This window comes from Musca autumnalis, unplaced genomic scaffold (assembly GCF_047663935.1).
Source record: "Musca autumnalis isolate F117 unplaced genomic scaffold, ASM4766393v1 scaffold_3, whole genome shotgun sequence".
Classification (NCBI taxonomy): Eukaryota; Metazoa; Arthropoda; class Insecta; order Diptera; family Muscidae; genus Musca; species Musca autumnalis.
Window position 1 is genome coordinate 126,545,770 of NW_027411866.1, and position 22,692 is coordinate 126,568,461.

General features: G+C 34.4%; 1 protein-coding gene across 1 annotated transcript; it reads left to right on the forward strand.

Annotated features, from left to right (window-relative positions):
* The first annotated feature begins 8,022 nt into the window (after positions 1-8,022).
* On the forward strand, positions 8,023-9,387 carry LOC141400061 (uncharacterized). The gene is made up of 2 exons (XM_073979477.1): positions 8,023-8,081; positions 8,154-9,387. The coding sequence occupies exons 1-2, from the start codon at positions 8,079-8,081 to the stop codon at positions 9,336-9,338; spliced, it is 1,188 nt and encodes a 395-aa protein (XP_073835578.1). The 5' UTR covers positions 8,023-8,078; the 3' UTR covers positions 9,339-9,387.
* The last annotated feature ends 13,305 nt before the right edge of the window (positions 9,388-22,692 follow it).

Here is a 22,692-nt window from a genome sequence, read left to right on the forward strand (position 1 = left end):
ATTTTTTTTTTATATTGGGATAGCGTTTGCAATTTTGTTTTTTCAAAATAGTCTGGCTTAATCCCATTGTTGTTGTTTTAATATTTTAAAACAACTATTTTATTAGTGGAAAAGATTTGGCATTGTTCGCCAAGGGGTAAGGCAGGGAATACTATAGTTTCGATCCACGCCACTGGATCTCATCAGTTCCCTTGTTTCTTGTTTGTGGATATTCTCCAACGAAGTTATTTTTCAATAACTTCTTCAACAAGAAATTTTTTATACCCAAACATCAATCGTCAGCTCGAAGTATAAAGGTAAGCAAAGAAAAAAGTTCAATGAGAAGTTTTTCCTTGGCAACCTCATACAACTCCGACGAAAGTGTCTGCGAAAACAATTCAAACCCCTTCCACTTGTATGTGTCGTCGAATTTCGACAAATGCACACACCAAAATTTGGTTGGTCTGCTTTACAGCAAAAACAACACACGTCGTGCCAGTGTCTTCAATTTCAAGCATTGTGGCGTGGATCAAAACTATAGTATTCCCTGCCTTACCCCTTGGCGAACAATGCCAAATCTTTTCCACTAATAAAATAGTTGTTTTAAAATATTAAAACAACAACAATGGGATTAAGCCAGACTATTTTGAAAAAACAAAATTGCAAACGCTATCCCAATATAAAAAAAACGCCACAATGCTTCAAATTGAAGACACTGGCACGACGTGTGTTGTTTTTGCTGTAAAGCAGACCAACCAAATTTTGGTGTGTGCATTTGTCGAAATTCGACGACACATACAAGTGGAAGGGGTTTGAATTGTTTTCGCAGACACTTTCGTCGGAGTTGTATGAGGTTGCCAGGGAAAAACTTCTCATTGAACTTTTTTCTTTGCTTACCTTTATACTTCGAGCTGACGAATGATGTTTGGGTATAAAAAGTTTCTTGTTGAAGAAGTTATTGAAAAATAACTTCGTTGGAGAATATCCACAAACAAGAAACAAGGGAACTGATGAGATCCAGTGGCGTGGATCGAAACTATAGTATTCCCTGCCTTACCCCTTGGCGAACAATGCCAAATCGTTTCCACTAATAAAATAGTTGTTTTAAAATATTAAAACAACAACAATGGGATTAAGCCAGACTATTTTGAAATAACGTAATCAATTTTAACTACATTCAACTTTAAACTTGTTGTTTTTAAATTTGAAAACAACAAATATGAGATTAAGCTTGACTTACATACAAATAATAAACAAAATCATTTTCCTAAAAATTGTGTTGCCCGAATTTCGTGGTCTTTTTTGAACGTATAAACTTTTCGACAAAAATATCGAAATATTTGGGGTATATAACTTCACGATTGAGGGCGTTGCGAACAAATGCTTATGTTGTATTCAAAAATTTGACCTCGATAGAATGAAAGTGGACCATTTCGGAAGTGAACCTAATTTTGGAAGTCCTTCCTTTTGATAGTTATCGTGTCAAGCCGTCATTTTAGTTGATCACCGTAAGATTTAGAGGTTTTGGACCATTATGTCAGGAAGCATAGACTAACATAGAAAAAAACAAGACGCAAGGAGTATCATTGGTCGAAATGTCCAATGTTACTTATGTGAAACTTTTGTGAGGACGGTATCCGAAGATGTTGTTCCATATAGACTCCCTTGATACTTGATATGTGTAAATCTTGAAGTAATTTTAGGATGTTAAAATTTTCGGTGAAATCGGATATTTAAAATTTTGTGTGGGAGATACCTGAAGGAGTGAAGCGATATAATCCATATTCGAACGTAATATATGTCTTGAAGAAATTGATTTGAACCTTCGAGAATTATTGTACGCATCATTTCAGCGAAACATTTTGAAGTGTTGTGGGGGAAGTGCTCGAAGGAGTGGACCGATATGACTTAAAGTTTGAACAAAATATTACGAGAACGGTTGATCCGTTCGAGAGTTATCATGCGCTTGAGCCCGACAGACGGACGAACTGGACTAAATCGACTCCAAATTATTTGAAGCAGTTTCGTCAAAACATGTGAGAAGTCTTAGACCATAATTTCGATGAGTTACATTTTTATCATATTTTCATTAAAGAAGAATTAACCTCCAGGTTATAATTCAAAATAATAGGCCATTTAGATATGACCTAATTAGCCGGATTTAGCGCATTATCAAGATTTATTTCCTAAATACGGCGATAATCTACCAGATTCCCCATACAAAAAAATCCTCGTATTGGATGGATTTGTTTTAAATCCGACATAAATCCTCATATTCAACTCTGTTTTTTGCAAGACGTTGCTAGAAAATACAAAAAGTTGCACGCTGGCACAAGCCCCAAGGTAGATGCATCAGTAATTGCTACAACAAAAATAATTTAAAATGTCAAAATTTGTAAACAAGGCAACAAAATTAAATTTGCTTTGATACGCAAAATTGATTTAATCAACCAAGACAAATATTTACGATGTCTAAACGACACAATAATTCATTATTTCCTCATTAGTTAGCATTAGTAGCATAATGTGCTAATTTCTTCAATATTAAACAATAAATTTATAATTTGCAGTATGTTTTTTAAGAATTCAATTTACAACAAATTCTTTCGACGTTTCAAATTCGATCAGATGGGCTGATGCATCTACCTTGGTAATTATTAAATCCTCCAAAGTTATATCTAAATTTGTACTGGATTTATTAAATTCTGTTGAGGATTTATGACTAGTCTAAATGAGCTGTAAGGCAGTTTTATCAGTTTTTTTTTAATTTGCAAAATTAAGTTTGATTGCATATAACACTGTGCAACAAAATTCAATTTTTTTTTTAATTATGGGACAAACCGAGTACATTATGAAAGTAGAGCTAAAAATATAAGACGCGTGTATCGGCGTTTTTAAAGTTTACGTTGGAGAGTAACCGAAATAGGCGGGGCAAGTTCCGCCCATTTTTAATTTCTTCGAAATATTCGAATTAAGATATCTTGGAATCCTTGCATTTCAGGTATATAGTGTCTTTGGCAACTTTACTTAGGAGGGTGTGGGGAATATTTTTGTTAAAAATTTTAATCCTCTTGCGGTTCATTAAAGGGGTCTTCTTTTCTCCTTTTTTCGAAAATCTTTCAAAAACTCCTTAAAAATGTGATCGTATCAAACCCAAATATTCTACAAAATTGTTCGACATAAAATTTTACTATACGAGGGCGGTTCGGAAAATTCTTAGCCTATCAATGAAAGAGAATAGTTAGTTTTTCAAAAATATTTTTATTTTTCAATATAATCTCCTGAAACTTCAATACCAACGCTTTTCTAGCAATTCTATCCCTTGATTAAAATAGTTTTCCTCAAGGTCTTCAAAATAGTGGTTTACAACTGTAATTGCATCTTCATTTGAGGTAAAACGCTTGCCAGCAAGGAATTTTTTTAGATTTGGGAACAAGTAAAAGTCACTGGGAGCTAAATCAGGAGAATAAGGTGGGTGGTTAAGCAACTCGTACTTTAATTCGTTGATTTTAGCCATTTTTAAAACACTCTTGTGCGCTGGTGCGTTGTCTTGATGAAAAATTATTTTTTTGTGTTGTAAGCCAGGACGTTTTTCTCGAATTTGTACATTTAATTGATCCAAAAGGTTGCAATAGTACTCTGAATTTATTGTTTTACGCCTTTTGCAGATAGTCAATCAATAAAATACCTTTAAAGTCCCAAAAAACCGTTGCCATAACCTTACCAGCCGATTGAATTGTTTTTGCCTTCTTTGGGGCACTTCCTCCAGCTTCAGTCCATTGTTTGGATTGTTCTTTTGTCTCTTGAGTATAGTGGTGGATCCATGTCTCATCAACAGTTATGAAACGACGCTTAAAATCCATTTTATTTCGCTTAAAACGATCCAAACATGCTTGAGAAATGTTCATTCTTATGCGTTTTTGATCGACTGTTAACAAATGCGGCACCCATCTTGCAGAAAGGTTTTTCATCTGTAGTTCTTCATGCAAAATTAAATGGACTCGATCATTTGAGATGCCCATGATATTAGCAATTTCACGCACTTTTATTTGTCGATCATTTAATACCATATCATTCACTTTGGCTACAATTTCTGCTGTTGTTGCTGTTTTTGGACGTCCACTACGTGGATCATCTTCAATGCTTGTACGACCACGTTTAAATTCAGCAACCAAATTTTTTACTGTTGCATATGAAGGAGCACTTTCACCTAACACATTCACCATATCATTATGAATTTCATGTCCCGGTAAACCTTTTCTATGTAAATATTTAATGACAGCACGCATTTCTAATTTTTCCATTGTAAAAAAATTGCGGATGCGTCTTTTTTGAACACCTCTTTCTATATGAAGGAGTTGCCAGATCGAAAGAACATGTGTTCATAACAGAGATGGAAGTTTCCAAAACACTTAACTTTTTTCTGTTTATACCGCGCTTTTTGTGCTAGGCTAAGAAGTTTCCGAACTGCCCTCGTAGGTCTCAGAATACACCAAATCTGTAACTCTTGTCTAATCACCAGGAATCTCTAAAAATTAAAAACACGTTTTAGGGTTAAAGTCGGACTTCATCTGAGTTTTTTTCAAAATTGTCCACAAAACATAATTTTAGAGAGATGATGTCAGATACAAAAATATTCTTCATCAAATTTCACTATGGAACACCAAAGAAATTAAATATCTATTTACATTTTATAGCATGAAAATATCAGTATCAATTTTGCTGAAAAAACATGAAAATATTTCCCAAATTTGATGAAAAATTTTTCCTTCTTTTTTCGAGTTGATACATGGAAGTAATATAAAACTTGGTTATAGGTGAAAAGTGTCAAAGGATGAAAAATTCTACACAAAATTTCATTATAAGTTTAAAAATAAACCATATATCTATGTATACTATTTCCTTAAAATATTAGATTACAAATTTATATATATTAGGATGAAATTATATGTTTTAATTTTGGACTGTTAATCTTACTTAATTCCATACTGGATCAAAATCTAGCAAAATCCTTTACTTTTTGTTAAAGAAAGAAATGTTCCAAAGGAAATTTCATTGTGAGTCTCTGAATAAAAGAAATCTGTAACGATAACGTATAACATTCTTAGCAGCCCTTGTTTTTGGTGTAGGGTTTAGGGCTGTATTTTACAATTTTTAACCGGGGTTTAAAATGCTAACGCCATATTAGCAAAAGCACCGAATAGTTGCAGCTTTGTCTGCTAAAATTTCTTCGAAATATGTTTAGCAACGATGAACAACGGCAACATGAAGCAACAAATTTCACAAAAATATTGCTAGCGGTGCTGATGCTATTTGATATTGTCGCTGTAATAAAATAGTAACGGACACGCATACTCATATTTTGCAGCACACATGATCAACACATATCAGAAAAGAGAATAAGCAACAAAGTTTCAACGGCTTAGACAGGTTTTCAGCAAACAATTGTTTTTGAGATCAGGGTTGCATTAAAAATCACGATATAATTATTTCAAATTTTTCGTTCAAAGGACATGTGAATTTTTGTTAAAGCCGTTTAATATAATTTTTTTGTTATTTTTAAACAATAACAATTAGTATTTTTTAGGTTCTACCATAATTGGTCTGTTCCTTTACTTTTGAAAATGGTAAAACCGGTAAAAATTGTAAACTGTTCCCATATGAATTGGATGGTGTCAGAAGTAAAGGAACGCTTTTCGAGTAAAAAGTGGTAAAACTTGAAGATTCTTGCACGTAAAGGAACAGAGCAAATATGGTAGAAGACATTTTGACATTAAATGACACCTTTTTATTACTGTGTTGGCAACACTACTCACAAAAACATCGGTCGGTTGCATGGCAGAACTACCAGGTAGTGGTAGTATCACACCAGCTGATCGAATATGAAAAGTCAAATGCCTTTATAAAAAAAATTATTTTTGTTGTAATTTCCCCAACAACATAAAGAAAGTTTTGACATAACATATTCAAAATTTTACGATGCCACTACCTGGGTAATTGTGCCATGGTCGGTTGTATATGTGTTTCGACGATTGGTCAGCCGCAAAATTAGACGTAAAAACGAAATAAGCAAAAATGTACAAAAAAAATATGCGTTCGGTTGCTTATTTAGCCGTGTGTGTCAATATTAGCTGTATTCCTTTACTTACCTGAGGTTACCATTTTTACCATTTGTTACCATTTTTAACCTGCAAAGCGTTCCTTAACCCCGAAAAGTGGCAAAACTGGAAGCAATTTTTAAGGGAGTGAGAGTGGAGAGAGCGAAAATGGCTTTCTGTTCTACCACAGGCTACCAGCAAAATTTCTGCAGGTAAAAAATTGCAGAACTGATTTTTCCACTTTTGTTTGACGATTATTTCACAATGAAAAAGAAAATGGACGAAAAACAGAAGAAAAAGTCGAACTCTGACAAAACTAAATTAAAAACTGTGAAATAAAAGACGAAAATTGATTTTTTTGTGTTTCTTTTTGACATTGCTGCCAGATCTACCGTTTTTCCGTTCCTTTACTTTTCTGGTAAAAATGTTCATGAGAGAGCAATTTTGAGCAATTTTGACACCTTTCTCTGTTACCACCCTTACCATTAAAAAAGTAAAGGAACAAAGCTATTGTGTAGCAGTTGAAGTGTACAGCTAATGCTAATGTTTTTAGATGCTGGCTTTTAAACCCTGTTTTTAACTAGATTGTCGTTGTGATTAAAAAATATAAATATCTTATTGATGGTTTTTCGTTATAAATTCATACAGAAGATGTTGTGTGTTCAATTTAAATAGCTTTAAAAACATTTGTTTTGAACATATATTTGAAAAATATAGAAAACCCAGATCGGACCTGCCAAAATTGCGTATTTTTAATACTTTTAACTTAAATTATGTATCTAGGATAAGCCATTGGTTGCTTATATTGTATGTGAAAATACATTAGTGGTCTACGGCTATGGTCCAGTGAAAATATAGGTGTCATATGGGCTCTCACATTTACAATTTGGTGTGGTCCAAAAAACTACAATGATGGGAATCACTCCTACTTTGGTGGCATTTGCGTAGTTAACTATAGCACCATCACATTTTTAAGGATACGATCACATTTTTAAGGAGTTTTTGAAAGATTTTCGAAAAAAGGACAAAAAGACCCCTTTGATGAACCGCAAGAGGATTAAAGTAAAGTTGCCAAACACACTATATACCTGAAATGCAAGGATTCCAAGATATCTTAATTCTAATATTTCGAAGAAATTAAAAATGGGCGGAACTTGCTCCGCCTATTTTGATTACTTTCCAACGTAAACTTTAAAAACGCCGATACACGTGTCTCATATTTTTAGCTCTACCTTCATAATCTACTTGATTTTCCTTATCATTTATTTTTTTTGTTGTCGCACAGTGTAATTAACGAGTAACCAGTTGTACCGCACACGGTGGAGTGTCGTAAAATGGAACACCAAATTCTGTTGACATATTTATTGTTTTTTAATTGATCTAATTAGCAATAAAGTGTTAATTTATATCAAGTGCAACTTATTTCACAAAGAGCATGTTTCGTTTTCTAAATAAATTGTAAACCTTTGTTATAAACTGAAAACATAAAATATGCACATATTAACAACTAAAATATAGGCGACAATTTAATACACTATAGGAAGAAATTTTAAAACTTTAGTGCTCATGAATTAAAGAAAATATCCCTATTAAAAATACAAAATCAATTGCCTACGAGAGAAAAAATTAAAAATAAATTTAAAAATTATATAAATTAACAACATCCAAGAATGAAAGGGGCTCAATATTTTTTTTTTATCAATATTCTATATCAATTGTAGTACATTCTCAGGACCTAAACCGACGTTTCTGGATATCTATGCATATATGTATGTATAAATTTAAAGCTATACCGGGGCCAGTGGTGTAGGGTACCTATATAAATTTGCGGTTTAGTTTTGAAATCCAAACTACAATTATCACTTCGCCTGTGGAATAATCCAATGTTAAAGTATGCATTTCATCTGTTTTGTATAAATAGCGGAAAAAATATTCACACGAGTTTAGTTTATATTTTAGTTTTATTTATCTTCACAAGTGCCAAACATCCATCCATCAATCATGGTAAGACAAATGCATTTTTAAATTGAACTTAAAAAATAAAAACAATTGTTTCTTCTTCTTTTTCTTTAAAAGAAATTGTTTATAGGTCTCCTTTTATCTATGGCTATCGTTGCCAAAGCTGATGTCAGCAATTTAAATCGAGATTATTTTCCGCCAATACCATACAAAATATACCAAACGGCTGATAGTTCTACAACTTTAGCAACAGATTCGACTTTATCAGGTTCAACTACCGAAGAGACTGATTCATCTATTTCCAGTATTGTATCATTAAATCCGTCAACAGATGATATGGAATCTGAATCGGTTCCAAATTTGATGTCACCAGATTCATCAAGCACAGATGAGGCTCCATCATATGATTCTGGTTATGTGTCATTACTGGCATCAGCCATTGCAGCTTCTCCTGCAAGCTTTAACAGTGATTTTGAAAAATTGCTTGAAGTTGATGCCCCGACTGAAAGCTCTGCTGATTCAGATTCAGCAGATATTAGTTCCACTAATCCTCCTGCCTCAATAAATGAAATAATCTCGTCAAACCCCACAAATGAAAGTGCAGACACTGTATCTTCTTTGAAAGACAATAGTTTCTCTATTTTAACGCTATCATCTGATACAGGCTCAATTGCATCCAGTTCAGCAATTTCTTCAAATTTAGATTCATCTGTTCCAAATATTTTGGGTAGTGTTAATAGTTCACCTGTACAAGCACAGTCTGGGTTTAATGCAATATCATCAATATCGGGAGATACAGAATTCTCCATTTCAACAATTTCTTCAAATTTCCAATCATCATATCCAGAAACATCCGACACTCTTACCATTTCATCCTCAAGTTCATCTGTAGCAGAGCCAATTGACATATCTGATGCTGGTCTTTCATCAACAATAGCAAAGGACTCCAGTATTTCTATTTCTTCAGTAGCTCCAGAAAATTTGATTTCCAATATTGAAACATCCGTTCGATCGGAAATCTCTTCAGCTGCAAATTCGTTAGAACCTTCGAATAAAAATGACTCTTCGGATTCAGAAATTAGTTCTATTAGAGACGAAAACGTCGTTCAAGCTGCTGCAATTTCGGCCACATCATCTGATTCCAGTATCTCAGAATCAGAATCTAGCAATCCGCTATCTATTTCTGTAATGGAAAGTGCACCTGATTCAGACTTGAAAAACTCAGCTCCATCTTCTACTGTATCCAACAATTCGGAAGGTGTTGGTACAGTATATGCCTCTAATGGAGGTTATATTTATTAATGTTTATTAAATAAATGCGTTTTGACACTGTTCCAAAAAATGTTTTAAATGATGCGTTTTAAACCAATTACAATCCCTAGTTCAAGGTTGTCTCTACAAGAGGGCCGAAAAATCATCATATGTCCTGGCGGAGATATTCCTAACAAAAAGAAGGTTGGCTCTAGTTTTTTTGATCGGTTTGATGCGAGGGCTGAACGATAACTATCTAGCCTAACAATGAAAACGCGAATATTTACCATCAACAACGGTTTTATTGTTTCCTTAAGTAGTCTCCAGCATGATTTATACACTTTTTCGTGCGCTCAAACCTACTGGCGATGCAAGGTTTTTCAACGCTTTTACAGGATCTTCAGGCGACGAAAATCGTTGACCACGCCTTTTTTCCTGATATGCTGGAATAAAATGAAGTCATTGGATCCCCAGTCAGAGTTGTATGGCGGATGACCCATCAATTCCACGTTTTGTCTGGTCAATCAGGCGCTGCATTGTGGTTTAGCTTGTATGGGAGAGAGCGACAAAAATATTTCTAATCAAGATATAGATTTGAAATTTTGACCGTAAACTAGTAGTGACTGGAAAATAATTTTCCCCAAAAATCGTCAGGATTGCTCCACTTTTAGGTATAAACCACCCGTAAAGGTACTTCCAGTTTTTTATTTAATTTCAAGATTTTGTCTATATTTTCAAAGGTAATTCGCTGTAATTTGACATTTTGTGTTCTTTGGTGGTATTAAACATCTTGCTTACGCCCATGATAAAATGAGGTCCATGTTTTGGTATATCCCCCATATAGACGTACCTCCCGTTTTTTTATAATTTCACGATTTTGGCCATATTTTCCAACTGAATGTGCTGCAATTTGACATTTTGTGCTTATAATCTGTATCAAACAAAAATTCATCAATATATGTCCACATATTGGCATAGTCCCATATCATGTTAACTCCCGATATTTGGCATATTTAAGTATTTGGCCTAAATTTTTTGCAAAAACGTTTGTAAAAATCATGACGTTTTATGAATTTTGATCTTAACAAGGATTAACTGGTAACAAGTATCAACAATATGAGGCACAGAATATTCTAACTAGGTGGGTTATCATATGTTACAAGGGCGTACCAGATAATATTAGATGTAAACAGTGTCCTATACACGCAGAGAAAAAATATTTTTCGCTTTTGTTGGAAAAAAAATTTATATTTTTGTTCCAAAATTGTATTTGTTTTGTTCAAGCATTGTATTGCAAATCCAAAAATACAATCTTTTGCTCCAAACATAAAAAACAAAAACAACTTTCGAAATTCCGCAATATTGTAAAAATCATTAACAATACCGATTGGTAGGAACTATCATAATCTAGAATTTTTACAAAAAATATTGTCATTTAAAAAATTCGCTTTTGTTGTAGTTTTAAATACCTATTGTTATTTTGTTTTTTTCAGTAGACACACAATTTTGGATTGAAAATTTCTATTATTAGTTCAAAAATACATATTTTTGAATATACTCTCTCCCGTTAACTTGTTGAGTATTTTCTCTCGATCACTGTTTGGCAGAAATGCTCGGCCTCATACACAAAAGTGTAAAAAATACATGAGTCTCTCGCAATTTGCCCACTATTGCTCTGGATTCTAGTAGCTGCATTTTTGTTTTGCTCTCTTTAGTTTATGTGTGACAGCCGGTGATGTTATTTGTGTTTGTGCATTCTTTGTCCCTAATCAGTTTTTGTTTGGCAGTCAAAGAAAGTGGATCACATTAGTGATTATAAACTCAGAAAAACAGCATTCCAAGACAAAAATGCTAAAAATCTAATAATAAAAGTGTCATACATTATTAAATCTATTGAATTCTTTATTTTTTTAAAACTGTCGGTGTTTTCTATTCTTATGGCGTTATCTACTTTTAAAATGCCATGTAGTTTTTTTGTTTTTGGTTTTCTCATGTGTTTTTGTGAAGCGGTAAATTTAAAAGTGGTGGTTGAAGCAGAATTTGCGTTGGAAGGAGATATTAAAGAAGTATTCCGATAATTCATACATCTTTGACACAATAAATTAAATTTTCATGAAAACGTCGATCCCTTTTGGGTTCTTTTTGTACTGACTAATGTTTACGACACGTGTTTGTAGTTTTGGCCAAAACTATTGTAAATATAGATAATTTTACCTCAACTGTTCTGAATTCTAACAATATTTATTGTCCATTTTTACCAATACTATTTTTCATTGTTGTTTGACACCACCCCTTTTGAATATCTTCTTCTACTATCGTATGTAAGTTGGTTTGTGTGACACACACAATGTGTGTGTGTGTTTTGTGGAGAGCTAAAAACAAAAAAAGTGGTTGAAACTTATTATACGAAGAGAAAATATAAATAGTTTTTTTTTTAATTTGTGTTTTTGTGAACGAATTGTCGGAATTCTATTTTAATTTAAAATATAAAGTGCGCGTTGCAACAGTCTAATAATTTTTGCAATGCATGCTCAATGAAAACCAAAAAAAAAACGACTACTGCTGACACTTGTATTTTATTGCGTAGTTTTGTGTGTCTGTTTTTAACTAACTTTTTTATTTAGAGGGTTAAGGATTGTTTTGCTGCAGACTTTTTATATTTAGTTAAGAACATAAAACTAATCACCGACAGCTGAAGGGGACATTTTTAATAAGAATACTCTCTAAAACCAGTTATATTCAGTAATTTGGTGCAACAATACATTTCTTCAACCGATTTTGTTTTGGGCATAAAATTAATTAGTAAGTATCTTATTTTTGTACTTTTACTAAGCGTTATTTCTAACATATTTTCTTTTTTAATTTAGCTTCAAATTCTACTAACGACTTGGATTCACAATTTTCTTGACCGAATAAATCACAAGAAATAGTTTACCAACATGCTTTATTTGCACATCAAAAGACGAATCTTTGTTAAACAAAATAAAATTAGCGTCAATCGAAATTAAAATTATCTCAAACCAGTGTTATTTAAATTTTTTAATAATCATATATGAAATAAATAATACAATGAAACTTTTTATATTTTATTAAATGTAACACATTAAAAAGGTAGGTATACGTTTTTTATTCCAACCATTTCGCATTGACAATATTTATTGTCCATTTTGACTAAAACTATTGTGAATTGCAAAAATAAATATTGTTACTTCTGAACGAAACTATTGTAAGTTCTAACAATATTTATTGTCTATTTTGACCAAAACTATTGTGAATTGCAAAAATAAATATTGTTACTACTGACCAAAACTATTGTAAGTTCTAACAATATTTATTGTCTATTTTGACCAAAACTATTGTGAATTGTAACAGTAAATATTGTTAATTCTGACCAAAACAATTGTAAGTTCTAACAATATTTATTGTCCATTTGGACCAAAACTATTGTGAATGGCAACAACATATATTGTTACCTCTAACCAAAACTATCGTAATTAAATGTTTGGTCCAAAGCGTTATAGTGTCAAAGTGACAATACATATTTATATTTAGAACACATAATATAGTCCAGTGTGACAATAACGATTGTTGGATTGACAATACTACATAAGGAATCCAACAATATGTTAACAATATATATTTTGCTCTTGGAATATTGTTGGATCAAACATATTTTTTTCTCTGCGTGTAGGTCTCAAACAGGGAATATCTGGAAACTAAGTTGTTATATGATACTTTTAGTTCGCGAGGATGGGTTGGCATCTATTACAATAAATACTACCTACAGGATATCTCGATTAGGAGTGTTCCCCGATCGACTAAAAATGTACCAGGATATATAAACAGTAAACAAGACCATACAGGTGGTCCTGCTTGTCAATTTAACCATTCTACATTGTTTAGTTTTCTGTGTGGAGCCTAAATCTACAGCAGGCCTTCCGCGTTTTTACTTTCAACGGCAGATAATACTTGAAGTGGCATGTATGTTTCAAAAATAATGGTGTATTTTACAGGAAGCCAATCTGCATGATGTTTATAAATTTGTTTTGTCCTCTTGCTCATTATCGAGATTTCTGAAGTTGCTTTGCAGAGATAGTGTATACGATGTGACAACTTAAAGAAATCATATCCCACAACATCCACCTGAAGGTTTGCTATAATTCCTTCGAATACCGTCCGTCCCATGCTGGTAGTGACAAAATTTTTTGAACACCATATTTCAAAAACATACAAATGTGAAAACACACACTCATACTGTAATCCTAAAAACATCATTTTTTATAAAATAAGATCGAAACAAACTCAACACCGATTGCTTGATAGCACCCAAAAACCCTATACTAAACATTCACAAAACTACGAGTATTCTCAGTATAATGAAAATTGAATACCGCTCGGCAACTTTCGGCAGACGAGATAATTTGTTTCTAATTCTGGACACTTCCACGAACATTTAAAAAAAATAACTTGAGGATCCGCGAGGATCCAAGGTACTAAAAGTCTATTTCTTTTCACAATATTAAATAAAAAACACTCACAAAAGTACATTTCAAAAGAGATCAATTTTACTACAAAATAAAAATACAACTTTATGATGTTATCAATTAAAAACAATAACAATACGATTAACTTTAACTTCCATTTCTTACTATAGTAATTTTACACATTACTTTTTTGTGATATCACTTGTAACTTATCACCACGTTAATGGAAATTTCAAGACCTCAATTTCTTCAAATGGAAATGCACACTTCTGTGACTCTGCTTTAGCATGTACCGTTAGAAGTTATAAAAGTTTCGGGCTCCTAAGCATAGATCATAGATTCGTCTTTTGTGGCGATCTTATAAACGTCGATCGAAGCACCGCAATCGATTTTATGCACAATTTCTTTGAAACAATCCACAAAAACCTTTTTTTGAGCGATTGTCCAATTTTGCTGGATCTAACGAGAAAAATCCATTTTTGCGGCCAGGTGTTTATACAATATCAAATATTAGTTGGTGGAGGATATGCCCAAAGATGCCTCTATCTCACGGTATATAACTCGGCGATATCGCGTTATCCGTTCACGCACATATTTCTTTTCTGGCACAACGGTCAATTTTGGGCGACACTGACGACCTTCGTTTTTTGGCCAGTTCATTAACCCAGTTTTTCATAGTCCTATAGGGTTGTCCTTTATCGACATACAAAGATTTAATTTGATCCATGCATTCTTGTCGTGATTATCCACGTCGAAAATTGTGAAAAATTATTGGACGAAAATGTTTACGAGCAAATTCCATTTTTTTGGCAAAGTAATTTTTTTTCAAGCCACTCTAAACAACATATCACACGATCGTACGACAGACTGTCCTGAGTACGTCTCGGCTAAAAACTGTCAAACTTTCCAAAGAAATTTTCTAATGGCGCCTGGCAACACGCGATGTTGCCTAGGCCAGATAGTTTTCGTGCAGCCCTCGTATCTATAGACCAAAATCCGAGAAAAAAATATAACGTAAATTTGACCTTAACGATTTTGACGTTGAAGATGAGGTTGAATGGATTTTATGTGTTCACAATTATTATTCTTTAAGACAAGAGCTACAAATTTGCTTCCACGAGTAAATCAAAATTCTTAACAGTTTTGAGGATATGAGCCTGACAAAAAAGATCCATTTTGACATCAAGGCCTCAATATGTACAGTCAGAGTCAAAAGAAAGTTTACACCTCACAAAAAGTTATTAATAGCATAATTACACCGGTATAATGATATAATAATTATAAAACACAAACACAATTTTTTTAAGTGTGTTTAAGTTAGAATTGATTATTACATTTAAATTGGTCCTACGAATTGCGTAGAAATTCGTAGAAATTCGTTGAAATCTCCTCATTCCCATTTATTACACCCCTGTAATAGTATGAGTAGTCCGGTCAAAATAGACATGCGTATAAGGGGGAAATAGCAAAAATTCCCACAAAGCTGAATTTTGGTGGAGAGCTAGGGTTGGCCATTAGAAGCAACGTCCTAAAAGTCCCCATCGATCCCATGTGTGCAAAACAAGTTATTCGGGGTCAAAGGTCATTTTTGGAGGCATTATTCAGTTTTTTTAATTTTTCTCAAAAACGGTAATACTTAGCAAAAGCCCGCTAAAGTAAAAGTTGTAAATTCAATAATTGTCTACAAGATTGCTCCTTATGATTCTTAAAAAAGACTTACCATTTTCGAGATATCTCGATATAAAGGTCAAATAAAAAATTAGCCGCGTATGTACATTATGAGGCGTACCGGTTAAAGTAACGACACTATGTGTTAGATACTTCCGTAAGCTTTCAAACGATATCCACTTTGCAGTAATCGGTTCAGTAGAACCGGGTCTAACCCGGTTTTTAAATTTGGCCTTTCGGGTCTAATAACCGGCGAACCGGATCCGCAACCGTTGAAAATTATACATTTCCGTAATCAGTGCGACAAACCCTACCTTCGGACAAAACTTGAAAAAAATCGGAGAGTTTTCGTTGGGGTCGTTCCCGTTGGGCTTTCGATTATACATGTGGGTTAAATGGGCTATTTTTGCATAAAATGACTCTAACATTGAATAACTCTAATAAACACACTCCGATTTTATTGGAATTTTTTTTAGAAGATAGCTATAATTTCGCTCTTCAAGAAAATATATATATTTTTGGGGGACAGACCCGATTACTTCGCTTATTTTAGCCGGTCCGTCTGAATATGTGCATATTTCCCTTATAAGTGCATAAAAATCATGTGTTTTTTAGAACAGCTATATCTCAAGAACGGTTCCTTCTAAGAAAAAAATGTAAGGATCAAACTTGTAGATAGATAAATTAGATCAACCGTTTTCAAAAAATAAATCCGAAAACCTAAAAACCCTTAAATTTTGACCTTTGACCCCGAATAATTTTTTTTGCACACATGGGATCGATGGGTACTTTTAGTACGTTGCTTCTAATGGCAAACCCTAGCTCTCCACCAAAATTCAGCTTTGTGGGAATTTTTGCTATTTCAATGCCTATTTTGACCGGACTAGAGAGATTTCAACGAATATTCACTTGACAACCGCCCTCTTCAAGCATCCAGGCAGATGTCAACACAATATAATAAACAATAAGAACATCAGCTTGACTTGCAAGCAACACCCGCGCTTTATTGTAAGCATAAATACATATCGTTGTATTCTAATTCGCAAAGGTAATATTGTTTACCAATAAAAAACACCGGCAGTTGAGCCAAACCTATTTACTAAAACTTACTTACTTACTTAGATGGCTTTTGTATTAAACAGAACGTCTTGTTCCATAAGCCGAACTAAGAATAGATTTCCAAACGCACCGATCTTTTACTTTACTTCTCCAATTTTGGATGCCATGTTCTGTGATATCTTCTTCAACTTGGTCCTTCCATCGGAGTTTTGGCCTTCCCTTGGGGCGTATACCGTCGAGTGGCTCGTATTCAAACGCCTTTTGGCGGGGGCATTTTTATCCATCCTACTGACATGGCCAAGCCAACGCAATCGTTGTAGTATGATACGTTTTACTATATCGATGTCGGTCGGTATAGCTCGTGGTTCATACGACGTCGGTATTCACCGTCAACGCATATTGGTCCATAAATCTTTCGAAGAATTTTTCTCTCAAACACACCAAGTTCTGCCTCATCTGCTTTCGCAAGTACCCATGCTTCAGATCCATACATAAGTACGGGTAGTGTCAGTGTCTGGTAGAGCATAAGTTTTGTTTGACGAGAGGTGGTTTTACTTTTAAACTGTTTACTTAGACCAAAGTAGCATCTGTTGGCCAATATTATTCTTCTCTTTATTTCAAGGCTTATATTGTTGATTTTATTTATGGCGGTGCCGAGGTAGATAAAGTCATTTACTATCTCAAATTTATAATTATCAACATCCACAGTTGGTCCGAGTCTACTGGACGACTTGCGTGTTGATAGCATATACTTCGTCTTATCGCCGTTGACTGCCAGACCCACTTTGGCAGACTCTTTTTCAATTTTTCCAAAGGTGGCTGCTACGGCTCGCGCTGATCTACCTATTATGTCTATGTCATCTGCGTATGCAAGCAACATTACATCTTAATTGTATATCGTGCTATTTTTGTCTCTGGCCATATATATATTAGCATCTCGTATGACCTTTTCCAGTAGGATATTAAATAGGTCACACGATAGACTGTCACCTTGTCTGAAACCTCGTTTTGTGTTGAAAGGCTCGGAGAGGTTCTTTCCTATTTTAACCGCTGATATTGTGTCAGCCAATGTCATCCTGCATAGTCGAATTAGTTTTGCAGGGATGCCAAACTCAGACATGGCTTGAAACACCTTTGCTCTAATTGGGCTGTCGAACGCGGCCTTATAGTCGACGAATAGGTGGTATGTGTCGATTTTTCTTTCGTGGGTCTTCTCCAATATTTGGCGCAGTGTGAAGATTTGGTCAATTGTCGACTTACCAGGTCTAAAACCGCATTGGTATGACCCGATTATTTCATTGACCATGGGTTTTAACCGTTCACACAGTATGCTCGACAACACTTTATATGCGATGGGAAGGAGACTTATACCTCGGTAATTTGCACAAACCGTTTTGTCTCCTTTCTTATGTACGGAACATAGTAGGCTGAGGTTCCAATCGTTGGGTATGCTTTCTTCCTGCCAAATTTCGCAAATTAGCTGATGCATACTCCTTACCAGCATTTCGCCACTGGTCTTAAACAATTCGGCGGGAAGTCCATCAGCTCCTGCTGCCTTATTGTTTTTCAGCCGATTAATGGCTGTCGTAACCTCGCTTTGTCATTTACAATTGGTTCTGGGGTATCTTCATCGCCATCCATATTCGATACCAAAAGCTTCATAAAGTGCTCCTTCCAGATCCTCAGTACGCTATCTGTATCAGTTACCAGATTCCCTTGGTCATCTTTGCAGAAGAATGTGCCTGCACCATAACCATCAGTCTGGTGTTTTACACTCTGGTAAAATTTTCGGACTTCATTCTGACTCCTGAACATCTCGAGTTTCTCACGCTCACGTTTTTCTTGCTCCTTCTGTTTTCTTCTGAAAATACGCTTTTCCTCTCTCCTCTTCTCCCGATAAGTTTCTTTCGTTATTCGTGTTGCTACTGAATGCAGTGTTGCTCTATATGCCGCGTTCTATTCTTCTGTAGCTTTACGATACTCCTGATCGTATCATAAATTTTTAGGTTGAGGTTTTTGGTACCCAAGTATGGTTATTGCGGCAGTCTGGAGGGAGTGGGCTATTCTTTGCCAATGTGCTTCTACATTATCGGGACAAGGAGTTCTGTTTTCCAGCATGCGAGTCAGTTGAGCGGAGTAGGCTTGTGCTGTCTGTTGTGTTTGCAGCTTCTCGACATCCAGCTTCCGTCCTGTGTTAGATCGCACTTTTGCCGCAACATTAAGACGAGTGCGTACCTTGGCTGCCACAAGGAAATGGTCCGAATCGATGTTCGCACCTCGAATCGATCGGAAATCTAACACACTGGACGAGTGTCTTCCATCTATCAATAGAGTTGTGCCAAAGGAACTATATGGAACTATCTCGTTCAATTCGCAGTTCCAAAGGCCCACCTTTTTTCTTTGAACAAACTGCGTATACTTACTATCACACGTTATATTTAATGATGTTACTCATACGCTTTGGAACTAGTACCAGGAACTAGGAACTAGATGACCCAACTCTATCTATCAAGTGTCTAAAATTATCGTGTTTTATTTTATTTCTTTTCATTGTTATTGACGGCCACTCGTACGCATTGGGCGTACTGGCTCTATTGGGAGAGCCTACATACACTTGTTTCCCCAAGTCCCTATAGTGCGGACTAAACATTCGGTCTCTTCGAACCGAATAAACAAAGTGTTTAGTGTTGAATTAAAGTCCAGAAAATACTAAGGCTTTGTATAAGCTTAATTATCAAATAAATGAAGATTGATAAAATAACCCAAAATGAATTGTTCTTGTATCCTTGAACCCAAACTATTTCATTGAAGCCCGCTTCTGTCAGGCACCCGGTGAACATATACATATAGGACATTCCATCAAGTTTGATTTTGTATACAACATTTTCACCAATAAAAGCTTCGTTCACAATTTTCGGCAGTTATGGCATATTTTGCTACCAAATATGTTAAAATGGTTATGACAATATAAAAATACATTTTCCCAAACTATATTTGGTGAAAAAATGCAAAACCTGTTGGAAAATATGAACGAAGCTTTTAACGGTGAAAATTTCGTGTACAAAATCAAACTTGATGAAATGTCCTATATATGTTCACCGGGTGCCTGACAGAAGCGGGCTTCACAGAAATAGTTTGCATTAGTTCAAGGATACAAGAACAATATGATATACTCATATTGGCATGTGATTACAGATCCTAGTGAACTGAAATGGGGCTTATATCAAAGGGGGATCTGACATTTGGGCTGGGATATGAAGGCTTCGCCCATATTTATGGATAACACATTGCTATGTTTTACTCCCATGCATCTACGATCACTCGTTGTAGTCTCTAGACCATAAATCCATTGAGTACTTACCGAATAAAATTCGAAAGAATGTTAAAGAATGTTAAAGCCCGATTTTGTGCCCGAAAGCTGTAATACGGGTCCAATGGGTTATTATCACCGGATTTCACTAAACTACTGGTGGACTTATTATTAAGACATTCAAATAGAATCAAAATGAGCTAAAATGTTAAAACAAAGGCATGTCAAACTAAAGAAATAAAAAATATCTTACTTTGGGCAAGAGTGTAAACTTTCTTTTAACTCTTAAAATGTTGGGTTATTTTATCAATCTTCATTTATTTCATACTTAAGCTTATACAAGGCCTAATATTTCTGGATATTAATTCACCACTAAACACTTAAAAAATTTGTATTTGTGTTTTATATTTATTATATCATTATACCGGTGTATTTATGCTATTAACAACTTTTTGTGCGGTGTAAACTTTCTTTTGACTCTGACTGTATATCGATATTATTTGCTGCTTGATTTGTGGAAAGGGAGTACTTCAAATCTATAAAGATGTCAGCTTCATAGGTTTGCAGACGAAGTTTTTATTTGTCTTCTTCAGTGACCACCTCATTAAGGAGTTACCGCCTTTTTTCACAACGCTTTTTTGCTGTCGGCTAAAGCTCGAAAACGAATGGACGAACATCCAGGAACGAACACAGAAATTTATTTCGGGGGATCCCACTTGAACAAATATGACATTTTTGTAGAAGAAAGTTAAAAATGTATAACAAATTTTCACGTCGGGTGGGGGGATAGTGGGACTAAAATCGTCAAAATACCGAAAATCTGGCGGGGCCATTCCATGTGGGCTATATCATAACGTGGACCAACACTAAGATACCAACAATTCTTTGTAGGAAAATTTCACAGGCCTGGCGAGGACTAAATGCCAAATATCAGCTACTTCGTTTAGATAATGTCGCTAAAACTTCCAAAATACCGAAAATCGGTAGCGTTTACACGAAGTGAGCTATTTTATTTGTTCTCAGGAACAACGTTCCGTTTCCACAAAATTATGCCAGAGAGTGTCCTCCTTCAGCTCACATATGCTTTTGTAATAGTTTTTAAATTTTTTTAAGTTTTTGTATTTTTATGGTTTGTTTATTGGAGTTTGACCTTTTTATATCCTACACCACTATTTGGAAAGGGTATTATAAGTTTGTTTTCGCAAAAATGCATGTTACACCGCGAAAAAAACTTCGGAGACCCCCAATGTGGGATACCAATCTTCATATCGCTCATTTACTCAAAGAGTGGCATAACACAAAAATCGCGGTTTTTGAGATAATGATGCAGAATAATAGTTTATAATGTACTCTATGTTGTGTCAAATTTTGGTATTGATATGTTGGAAACTCTATGAGTGAGATTAGCATGTGCCGTTATTTTGATTTATCTATTCTATTTATTTTTACCCGCAAGAGTGACACATCTTAGTTAAGCCGTGATTGTTATTGAGTAATCATCTCGTAGTTCTCTCAAAGAAAGACTTAATTTGTGTTGTGACGTTGTAAGTGCTAATGGTTACATATTTTTGATGCAAATTTTTAGCATGAATAGTGAATTATTTTTAATTACTACTGCGTTTTTGTTAAAATAATCGCTATATTGTGTTTTTAACATTTTGTGCTAATCGAAATGTGACGTTATTTTAGTAAAGAGTGTTTTAAGTTAATGTAGCATTTCTATTTATGCCGTTATTCTTAATAAAAACAACGTGAGTGAGTAATAACAAATTTGTAGTAAAACACAATATGTTTCTTTTAATGATAACTTTGTCTGAAATACCTCAAAATTGATTTGCATAATACGAAATATAACGGTATTGCTGATATTTGTTTATGAAAATAGAAATAATTGTTTATATTTATACTAATGTTATTAGTCAGTATGAATAAAAATAGACTTGTAATAAGTAAGTTGATATCGTTAGACAAGTTGTGCTACTATCTATTTTACAAGCAAAATTCAACTCTCTAAAATTTTATTCGCAAAATTTAAAGGTCTTATCGAAATGGATGAGTCTAACGCTATAAATTCGCCATCAATATGTTCATCTACATTTTCTGAAGATCATGATGATTCCATTCAAGATGTAACATATTCCCCACATTCGGATCAATATTCTGACGAAGAAATGCCTCAAAGTTCAACACGACAAACGGCCATATTACGGCCATTTTTTCGCTCAGTCTCCAAAAGCCCTAATTTGAGAAGTTCTGAAAACCAATCATCTGACATTGATTTACAACATGGCCCATCAGCATCAAGTTCTTTATTAATTTTAACAAGTCCAGTTAGAAAAGGAAAGAAAAGACAGAGACATCCAGAAAAATGGAAGCATAACATTAAGAAAAAGGATAGAAATAGTGGAAAAGCTTACGTAATGAACACGTTGAGTAAAAAAATTAGACCTGAAAGAAATATTAAACCCCCTTGTTCTGAAACATGTAAGTACGAATGCTTTAAAAACTTTACCGAGGAAGAGAGAAAGCAATTGTTCGAATCATTTTGGAATCTCGGTGATATAGAAAAGCAGCGACAATATATTGGCAATTGCATGAAAGTAGTGGAACCGAGATACCGATATGTTCGTATTGGAGGTATTAGAAATGCTCGACAACCAAATAAAGCTTACTTTCTTAAGAAAGGAGAAGACGCAATTCGCGTATGTAAAACTTTTTTTAAAAATACCCTGGACATCAACGATCGTCCCATTAGAACCGTTGTAGAGAAAGGCGAAAAACTTGTAAATCAGATATTGGAGCCCGACCAAAGATGTAAACACAAACAACACAAGAAACTTGATCCTAAGTTAAAAGCTACAATTAAAAGTTTTATAGACGGTAT